Source organism: Plectropomus leopardus, chromosome 14, assembly GCF_008729295.1.
Source record: "Plectropomus leopardus isolate mb chromosome 14, YSFRI_Pleo_2.0, whole genome shotgun sequence".
In the NCBI taxonomy this organism is placed as follows: Eukaryota; Metazoa; Chordata; class Actinopteri; order Perciformes; family Serranidae; genus Plectropomus; species Plectropomus leopardus.
The window spans coordinates 11,802,220-11,812,455 of NC_056476.1; the positions used below are offsets into that span (position 1 = coordinate 11,802,220).

The 10,236-nt window shown below is 42.5% G+C and overlaps 2 protein-coding genes across 2 annotated transcripts; both read right to left on the bottom strand.

Annotated features, from left to right (window-relative positions):
* Positions 1 to 2,008: 2,008 nt before the first annotated feature.
* Positions 2,009 to 4,784, bottom strand: gjd2b (gap junction protein delta 2b). The gene is made up of 2 exons (XM_042501133.1): positions 4,347 to 4,784; positions 2,009 to 3,667 (listed from the first exon to the last, which is right to left on the bottom strand). The coding sequence occupies exons 1-2, from the start codon at positions 4,415 to 4,417 to the stop codon at positions 2,824 to 2,826; spliced, it is 915 nt and encodes a 304-aa protein (XP_042357067.1). The 5' UTR covers positions 4,418 to 4,784; the 3' UTR covers positions 2,009 to 2,823.
* A 1,431-nt stretch (positions 4,785 to 6,215) lies between these two features.
* LOC121953212 (actin, alpha cardiac muscle 1) lies at positions 6,216 to 9,972 on the bottom strand. Its single transcript, XM_042500164.1, has 7 exons — positions 9,922 to 9,972; positions 8,674 to 8,812; positions 8,098 to 8,422; positions 7,859 to 8,020; positions 7,436 to 7,627; positions 6,599 to 6,780; positions 6,216 to 6,519 (listed from the first exon to the last, which is right to left on the bottom strand). The coding sequence occupies exons 2-7, from the start codon at positions 8,800 to 8,802 to the stop codon at positions 6,376 to 6,378; spliced, it is 1,134 nt and encodes a 377-aa protein (XP_042356098.1). The 5' UTR covers positions 8,803 to 8,812; positions 9,922 to 9,972; the 3' UTR covers positions 6,216 to 6,375.
* Between the last annotated feature and the right edge of the window lie 264 nt (positions 9,973 to 10,236).

Genomic DNA, 10,236 nt, shown 5'->3' on the forward strand with positions numbered 1-10,236 from the left:
ACATAGCTCATAAAAAAGCTGTGTGTTTATGCTCTAAGTCCCTTCCGCTGCCACACACCACAGGGAGAAGACCTCTCCTTTAATATTAGGGTGTCTCTTCATCGATGACTCACATTAAGGGGGGAAATACGCCTGTAACAATCTCTGCCTTCACCCTCAGCACCTGCAATCACACGAAATTGGAGGTGTTCCTGCAGTGTTTTGCCTTGTAGTCTTAAAATAGCTTGCGTGCAGCCTTGATGTGTTCTGCTGCAGTTGTCAGGATGGGTAAGGCCAGTAGATAAATGCATAGAGCCTTGAGATTACTTGATGTCTACATATAGTGAGTTTGCATTGTGAATCGTCGTACACATTTCACATACCCTCTCCCAGCCTCTATGCGGCCTGTAACCTGGCTTTCATGACAACAAAAAAATGCAGACACACAGGTACAGTGTAATCTCTGCTGAGTCCTAATACCATCACATGATGTAAATGCATGACAGCATGCATAATTGCATTGGGACATACCCCAATAATTTTGCCACTTTGCTGGAGTTTGACACCAGGTTGAGTGTTGCAGGAAAACTACTAAAGCAAAAAAAATATGGCAATTGCATTTAAACATTGCACTGTAATTATACAGTACAGTTTTGTTATATTTACTTTTTTTCATTTCTCAAGGTTGATTTATGATTTTGCTGTAATTCTGCAATGCTGTTAAGTAAAAAAGCTTTTTTTAATAGGGCATTTGAAGAGTATCTGTATACCTAAAAAAGATACACGAGCAGGAGAAAAAAAGAAAGGGAGACAAAGATGCACACAGGCGTGCACTGCATTGCATCAGAGCGAAGTTGACAAACGGCTCTTCTTTCTTCTGTTTTTCTTTTTTCAATCTCAGGACTTAAGGAGAAATCTTGGTTCCCCACTGAGTTGGAGATGGATGTTGCTGGTTCCGCTGCTCTTCGATCTCTCCCAGCTTTGCAAAGTCATCCTGGCAGGAGAATCATGAAGAGACCAGCCCTACCCAGATCACCTGCAACGGTCAGCTGCATACGTCTCATTTTATCTCTCTGTGTCTTTATTTCATTCTCTCTCCCTTGTGTGGGCATAATCTTTGCACTTTTTCATTTTTTCCCCTCCTCTCCCCATCTTTTGTTTTCATTTTGACCTTCATGAGGTGTACACGACCTTCCCTTCCCTTCACTTCAGGCTACGTCCTTACATCCTTGATGAGAGAAGGAGAATGAGAGAAGAAGGGAGCCGCAGAAAAGGGCAGCTCCCTCCGTATTCCGAATCATGATCAGCTTTTTGTCATTCCTGCAGAGTACAAGGAAAGTCACAAACTAAGTTCATAGTGAGAATGTGAATGTATAGCTCGTTGTAAGGGCTCAGAGCAGTGTTGAATTTGATGCATATAGACTAAAAGTTCCCTCAGACCCCTCCGTTATGGAGCATTGATGTGCCTCATAGAAGCAGCATCAGTATTGCAACACATTGCAGAGTGATGAGATCCTGTACAAGGTGTGTCCTGCAGTGTTTTTTTTTTCTGGACAGAGTGGGTGTGGCTTGGATCTTCACTGCACCAAGGCAAAACTTCCACTGGATATCTATATCTGTGTGTTAGGTCAGTTAACGGAAGCTCGAGCAGCAGACACAAAGTACTGCACCTCACACATTGCTGGTGTACATGAATCCCACTTTTATTTTCCACAGAAAAAAAGATGTTTGATTTTTTCTGGTCAGTTTTGGTTACATTGAAACCACCTTATGAAAAAACTGTAGCACCAGAGCAGATTTTTATTGCCCTTTCTTTGATAAAAATGTCAATTTGTGCTATTTTTCAGTTTTGATCAGCTTTTGATTAGGGAGACACATTTACTTCTTGTATATAAAAAGACTAGCACTTCATTTTTTTCCAGTCATTTGCAAAATAAAACAGAGAAAACTGTTATATTATTTTTTTTTTCATCTTCATTTTTTAAATCACAACAAATACATTTAAAGCAAATAAAAAAATTGGGCGGCATTTAGCATAATCCAAGCAGGGAATCAGCTTTCATGATGATTATAATTATTATATATATTTATATGTATACATATATATCATGTTTATATACAAGTATGGCACTTGATTACACAAAAGCAAGAAAAGAAACACTTCACAAATAAAAGCAGTGGGCGCTTTGGTGTGTCATAAATTAAGGAAGTCACAGACGTTAGCGTTTGCAGCAAATTCACCAGATACTGTTTTGCAAGTCAGCTATAAAGCAATGGAATGGTTACATATGTTAAGGTCAGTGGTGCAACACAGGCAACATAAAAACATGTATGATGTATTTCAACTAGATCGAACCATAGTAAGGATTTATATATCTATGCATATATAAATCTGAATGATAGATTTGTCCTTTAACTACTGTGTATGGTGCCATTTAATAAGGTTGATGCCAGAAAACGGGTGGAAAAAAATATCCTAAAAACACCATCAGGTCAGTAGCACATTTTGGATAAGGTCAGGCCCTCAAGTGTTCACCTCTTAGTGCAATTTTTGCATTTACTCTCTTCAAGTACAGCAGAACAAGCCCACAAAGAGTAAATATGTGAACACTTCATCATGGTCTCCATTTAGCATCTTACAGAGTATAAACTTTACTAAAAAGTTGCATCAGTGCAATAATAAATAAGTAAACAAACGTGTAACCCACGCTTGCCATGGAGTCCTTAAAAGACCAACAAATCAAAAAAATCTGCCCACTCTTAAAGTCATGACACGAATTAGGCGTGCGGAGCTGTCCATCATGTCCATAATTATTTTTTTTACATGTTTTTTTTTTTCCTTCCTTACACATAAGCAGAGTCACTGGACTGAGTGCGCCCAAAATTGGGCACACTCATCCTCGGCAAGTCCTTGTTTCTGATCTCATAAATTGACTTCCGCCGAGCCTGCACACCTCGCACAGCCGTTTTGATTTTCCTCCACCCCAAGTGATTGAGTTCTGCCAGGTTCAACACCACACAAAACCCACTGACGGCGAACATGAACACCAGGAACACTGTCTTCTCCGTAGGTCTGGAGACGTAGCACTCGACATCTTTTATGCAGGGGTAGCGGTCACATTCGTACACCGACGGGACGTTGAATCCATATAAGAAATACTGACCCACCAAAAAGCCTATTTCCAGCGCGTTTCGGAAAACCACCTGGATGATGTAAAACCTGGAGATGCCCTCTTGTCGCCTCATTTTGGACTTTGTAGTTCTCATGGCCGAATTAGGGATCTCTTTGACTTCTAAACAGTCCGGTTCGGCTTCTTTGGTGGAGTTCTCCGTGTTCTGAAGTACTCCATTTACAACCGTGTTCTTTATCTTTTTGCTCTCGTCTCGCTTCAGTGAATCTTGATCCTTATCTAGTGTCAGATAGACTGTTGAGTACCGCCGCTCCTTCTGCTTGGCCGACTGATGCACCGAGTACGTGATAAAACAAAGACTCGGGGTGCACACCATGATGATCTGAAAAACCCAATATCTAATGTGTGAAATGGGAAATGCCTTGTCGTAGCATGCCTGGTTGCAGCCCGGTTGTAAGGTGTTACAAACAAACATGGTCTGCTCGTCATCATAGACAGTCTCTCCAACTATTGCTACGATTAGAATCCGGAAGATGACCACCACTGTTAGTAGGATCCTAAAAAGCAAGCAAACAAACAAACAATGTGAAAATAAGTGTGTTAAACTGATACAAATGTGGTTGAGTTGTGCGCAGCCTCGGTGGCTGAAGCGCTCACAGTCCAATTCGGGTGTGTTGGATTTGAGGAGCTGTCCAGTGCTGAAACAGGACGCTCTGGAGGATATGTGTTGATTTAGTGTGTTTTCTGTGTGTTTTCTGATTGTAATGGCTGAAATGAGATGACATTTAAGCAATCGGCATTGCTTTATTTGACTCTACCTGTGTGAGCTTTGTTAATGGAAAGAGGTGATAACGCCGATCTCTTTCTGCCACCCATGAGTGCACAACCACCACTCCAACTCACCACCAAACATCAAACGGATACGTGGATTAATGAAAACATGAAATGACACATGGATTTTTGTTTTCACTTGAGGCTGTTTGCAGCACCATCCCAGGTCCTGAAATGACAACTGATTTACTTAGCTGTCTCGTTTAGAAGGGAGGGAGACTAAAAAAAGGAAAATCTGTGAAACAAGACAGAAAAATCCACAACACAGACACGAAGACTGGGCACCATGCTACAGACGATCCTTGAGGCACAACACAGAAACGGGGGACTGGGAACCATGCTAAAGACGATCCTGGAGGCTGCTGCGATTCTTCTGTTTTTCTTGGTTTTTGTTGATCATCTTACCTTCCTATCATAGTAGAGTGCTGCTGGACAGCAGCCTCCAGGAGCCTCTCTAGTATAGTCCATTCCCCCATTTCTGAGCATCCGGAGAAGACTAGAGCACAACGGCACTCTGTTCAAATCCCTCCCAAAAAAAAGCGCGTTATTTCCAGTCCTCCTTCTTTCTCTCTCTCTGTGGTTGTTTTCAGTCTCCAAAACGTCCGATTTTAGCTAAGAAATGCATCCGTCACGGGATGCTGCCGCCGTCCCGCTTCTCTCCTTCTCTCTGCGCGCTATCTGGTTGGTTATGAGCTGAGCGCGCAGCGCCAGCGAGCGTCCTGCTGTGTGTGCCGAGCGCTCCCACGACGTTGCCACACTTTTCCTTGTCATGGGAGTCTGAAGGGCTGATTACTATAAGCCCCCCTATTTTCGATCTTCAGATCAGGTTGATGGGCTGCGCGCTGCGTCTGGATGGAGGGAGGTTGGATTTAATGTCTTGCCAGCGTTAATCCGCCTTTAAGTAGTCTCCCCCTCCCATGCGTCACGTACGCGCAGACAGGTCGGTGGAGCGCAGCCAGGAGTACCAGGGCTTCTGATTTTCAATATTTCAGTTTTGTACATAGCGTGCGTCGTTCAGTGGACACTGGCTAGGACGATGGTGTCCAGAGTGTTATAACCTTGAGTGCATTGAATTAATGCATTTTAACATGGGTGAGAATCAAACCTGTAACCCTGGCTGTATTGTTATCAACTCAGTGAGCAACAGAGCCACATGTGCACCATAACAATAGCCATTCTTCTTAGCTTGTGGATGCGCCGTGCTTTGGACGCAAAGGTCAAGGTGACTTCTGTATGTTTTTAATATATGCAGGTAGTTTACAAAGACCTGTAGTCATATGCGCTATGTTTCATTTTTTAACCAAACCTATTGTGCCTTTACACAAAGCCTTTACTGCTTTACAAATGGACCCAATCTTCCTGTTTTGGAGTGGACAGCCTCGCATGCCTGGAGGTTTCCCTCCCCATGTCGCAGGCTGCTGGCCCGGCTGGTAAAGCTGTTGTTTTCACCTCAGGCAAAGATGATGCTCTGGATACAGTGACAGAGTGAAAGTACCATCCGAGTTGCTAATCGCTTTACAAGGCAGCCTGCCTGCCTGTCTCTCTCCCTCTCTCTTTCTCTCTCTCTCTCTCTCTCTCTCTCTCTCTCTCTCTCTCTCTCTCTCTCTCTGTGTGTGTGTGTGTGTGTGTGTGTGTGTGTGTGTGTGTGTGTACGTGTGTCTTTCTCTCTCTGTGTCTGTGTGGAGGTTTAAAATAGAAGCAAAAATGTGACCCCGCCCTGTATATTAACTCTGAGATTTGATCAATTTAGACCGCTGTATTGTGTGTACACTAATATTAGACTATTATGTGGTTTGGTCCTATTCATGTCGATGAAATATATTTATATAATAATAATAATAATAATAATTATTATGTATATTATATAAATGCTTCACTGTGGAATTACACTGCATATAACCTACTATTTCTAAATAGTGCATCAGATTATTATTTATGCAAGTTTATTAATAGCATCATCTAAATGTGTCTTTACAGGTAAGCAGGGTGAGCTTTGTCCAACCTGGGAAACTGGGGATTACCGATCACGTGACAGCGGTGTTTGCACTCAATGAAACTTGGTACGGTTAATTTCTTATGAGGTGGCTTATCCTCTCCGCTCCCTGTAATCTTTTCTAATTCAAATCTTTAGTAACCTTTACTCATCCATCACGTGACGGAAGGACAGAGGCTTTCTGCTTTCGAGAGACAGAGTTTTTTATAGATCCTAGACCTAAAAAAAAAACACCCGTATGCTTTAGATTTTAACTATAAAGAAAAGAAAGATTCATGTACTGCAAGTTGCGGTTCTCTTTTATTTATAAACCTGTACATATCCACATATAAATTGCACTTGGAGTGTAAACAAATAATTTGACGGCAACGCACGAATTCTTGCTTTGAGCCATAAATTGGGTTGCTGGCACAGAGAGAGGGGGCGGGGACAGTCTGGCGCTTAGAAGCACTTCCTGTGTACGATGGAGGGTCCAGCCTCATCATACTCCTGCTTGCTGATCCACATCTGCTGGAAGGTGGACAGAGAGGCGAGGATGGAGCCGCCGATCCACACGGAGTACTTCCTCTCAGGAGGGGCGATGATCTTAACACAGAAAGTTGTAAATCAGACTCTGCTCGTGGAAATGTCATTGTTCTATGCACTAAACAGCAGTCAGAGTTACCTTGATTTTCATGGTGCTGGGGGCCAGAGCGGTGATCTCCTTCTGCATGCGGTCAGCGATACCAGGGTACATGGTGGTGCCGCCGGACATCACGTTGTTGGCGTACAGGTCCTTCCGGATGTCAATGTCACACTTCATGATGCTGTTGTAAGTGGTTTCGTGAATGCCAGCAGATTCCATGCCTGTGCAAACACAGCGGAAAAAAAAGTTAGTGGGTTTTACCCCCTGCTGCAGAGAACACGTCTGACATCGCCGTCAGCTGTCCTAACAGGTGCTGAAACGGACAGCTCCGCCAACAGCTGCGCGCTCTGTGGCGCAAATGTGAACAATAAGCCCCTGATTTAGATAAACTCGTGTCTATTTATCGGCCACGAAGTGATAAAGCCGAAGGTGGATAAACTGTGACCTCCACTTGGTGATCATATCTTTGCAGCCAACCACTAATATATGAGCAATAAGCACGTCTATTTTCGGAAAGCCACCGTTGCATCCATGTTTATTCTGACTTAATAAGATATTTACGTTCGCTTAAAACTCTGTGCAGACTGTGCAGAATGAGTTTACTTTCGGCTTGTTTCAAAATTTTACATCATCCAGGTTTTTCTGATAAAACCATTTACTTAGGTTTAGAATAAAAGTTTATTTGCGCTCAAAAACACGTGGAGTTGTAATTTAATTTGTTTCTAATGAAGATCGTCAATTTAATGATTTCTAATTCTAATACTTAAATGACTATATTGGAGTCAAGTCACTGTACGAAACATTTAAATCTGGATTTCATGGGACAGTGTCACTAGTATAATGAAGTTTACGGTGTCTGCACGTGCTTTTACGCACCAATGAATGAGGGCTGGAAGAGGGTCTCCGGGCAGCGGAAACGCTCGTTGCCGATGGTGATGACCTGACCGTCGGGCAACTCGTAGCTCTTTTCCAGGGAGGAGGAGGAGGCGGCGGTGGCCATCTCATTTTCAAAGTCCAGAGCAACGTAGCACAACTTCTCTTTGATGTCACGCACGATCTCACGCTCAGCTGGAGGGGATCAGAGTTGTTTTATGTCGATCAAATGTCCATCATCGCAAAATGTCGAGAGATAATTATAATCACCCCGTTTAAACTATTTGTTAGAATAAAATGTTAACTTCCCCCAAAACAAAGTACATTGTTTCCAGTTTTTACATAGTTAAAGTAACAATAACTTGGAAATACATGGTGTAGCCAACCCAAGTTCGACAGAAATATAAATAAGTAATATGCACTCACCGGTTGTGACAAAAGAGTATCCACGTTCAGTCAGGATCTTCATGAGGTAATCTGTGAGATCACGACCGGCCAAATCCAGACGCATTATGGCGTGTGGAAGTGCATAACCCTCATAGATGGGCACGTTATGGGTCACACCGTCACCAGAGTCCAGGACAATGCCTGAAGGTAAATACAACATTTAATTGATGTATTAACCCACTGAACAAAATCTTACACGCCTGAGGAATCCGTCATACCTGTGGTACGCCCAGAGGCATACAGGGACAGTACGGCCTGGATTGCCACGTACATTGCGGGGACATTGAAAGTCTCGAACATGATTTGAGTCATCTTCTCTCTGTTGGCCTTTGGGTTGAGAGGGGCCTCTGTCAGCAGGGTGGGGTGCTCCTCGGGGGCCACACGCAGCTCGTTGTAGAAGGTGTGATGCCAAATCTTCTCCATGTCGTCCCAGTTGGTGATGATGCCGTGCTCGATGGGGTACTTGAGCGTCAGGATGCCTCTTTTGCTCTGGGCCTCGTCGCCTACGTAGGAATCCTTCTGGCCCATACCAACCATGACGCCCTGATAACAGCAAAGATCGGGGATTTAGTGATAAACCGGAGAAAAAATCATCTTTACACAGCATCATTAATATGCAGAATTTTGTTTTCAGGAAAACAGGAGTCGTCTGTTTTCCTCAGTTTTCAATTAAAGTATAAATTCGTAGTTTTGGCGCGTAATAACGCACGGTGGATCTTTCCTTCCAAAACCATAGATTGTTTTTATGTGACACTTACAACTTAAAGTGATAGTTTATGAATAGGTCACCTTACCTGGTGACGTGGGCGACCAACGATGGAAGGGAAGACGGCGCGAGGTGCGTCATCACCGGCAAACCCAGCCTTCACCAGGCCGGAGCCGTTATCACACACCAGGGCGGTAGTCTCTTCGTCGTCGCACATGGTGTCAGCTCTACAACGCACACGGGCACACGCACATGCACGCAGTGACACCGTTAGATCCAGTAATGAAATCCTCTCTGTTTGTTTGAATTGGGTGATTAAAGCCTTCTGTTCACAGACAGGCACCACAAACAACACACAGACAGTCATCTTTTTTTTTTTGTGGATAAACAATGAAGGGAATGATTGTTATTTGTACCTTGCTGCACTGTAAAATTGGCTAATTACTTTAAAAAAAATCTAGGAAACCGTTTGCCCTGAAAAATGTAAGTGACTTTAACTATTAGTTTTAATTTCTGTTTACTTCATATCTAATTGTTAAGCTTACTTAAAAACAGTTCTATGTACTTGGTTTTGTGAAGTTGTTGCAACTTAAAAAATACACGTTTAAATAAATCAATCTTTTTAAGTTTAAGCAACTTCAGTTAACAGTTCATTGTGCTATATATTTATATTCGCATGGTTGCAAACTCCTCAACTGTTCGCATTTTCTTAAACGTGTAAACAAAACAGAACTCATAGATCTCTTAACTTCATCACTAGCAAAATCCTCTTTGTCATGATGAAGATAAATCAGATTAACTTTGTTTACTGAAGTTGCTAATACTTAAAAAGAACAAGGTAATTTCACTTATCATTTTAAAGTTGCAACAACTTCACAAAAATAAGTACATGCAGTTAGATTTTAAGTAAACTTAACAATTAGATAAAAAGTAAACATAAGTTAAGATTAATGGTTATATTTACTTTACTTTTTCAAAGCCACTGGTTTCCAAGACTATTTTAAGTAAGATCAGCTCCAGATTTTACAGTGGATGCCTATATTATATAGCCTGCTATTTAACTGCATGTTATTGTGTTAGTTTTTTTTCCCTTTTTGCCCACTGGAGATGTAAAGGTTAATTTGTCAGTATTTCACAACAACTACTGTCCACAAAAGAAGCTGATGAGCCACATGCCATTGCTGCGAGATGATCCATTTCCGTTAGATGATGACATTTAGTTAGGCAAAGATAAAAATCACTGCCATTCATGTTAAAATCCTGCATCGATCCTCTTTTGATAAATCCACTGGTTTGCCCTTTATTAGTCCTTTGGTCAGCCGTGCAGGTTACTCACCAGATCAGCACCAGGCGCTGGATCTTGAGTGTGTAAACCAGGGGGTGCCGATGTGTCACGTCAGACCAATTTATACCCTGACACATGTCCATATTTGGTAGCCTGTTGCCCTATTGACAACAGACACTCCATGAATGGCATGACAGGGAGAGGGATCTCCCGCATGGACATCTGTGCCTGCTGCCCATGAGAGGACAGCGGTGAGGACAGACAAACAGACAATGACAGGCTTCCTTTTGATCTTTTTCTCACAGATAAATCATAATAATATAACTGAAAATCACCACTGTGTCTGTGGAAGGCCAGTATGACACA

What these genes read in the sequence shown, in the direction of transcription:
- LOC121953212 (XM_042500164.1), bottom strand. Translation starts at nt 8,802, where the DNA reads ATGTGCGACGACGAAGAGACTACCGCCCTGGTGTGTGATAACGGCTCC. An exon ending in CTTCCAGCCCTCATTCATTG is followed by an intron (nt 6,781 to 7,435) that starts GTGCGTAAAAGC and finishes GTGTTTGCACAG; the next exon opens with GCATGGAATCTGCTGGCATT. An exon ending in CCAGCACCATGAAAATCAAG is followed by an intron (nt 6,520 to 6,598) that starts GTAACTCTGACT and finishes TTCTGTGTTAAG; the next exon opens with ATCATCGCCCCTCCTGAGAG.
- gjd2b (XM_042501133.1), bottom strand. Translation starts at nt 4,417, where the DNA reads ATGGGGGAATGGACTATACTAGAGAGGCTCCTGGAGGCTGCTGTCCAG. An exon ending in CACTCTACTATGATAGGAAG is followed by an intron (nt 3,668 to 4,346) that starts GTAAGATGATCA and finishes CTTGCTTTTTAG; the next exon opens with GATCCTACTAACAGTGGTGG.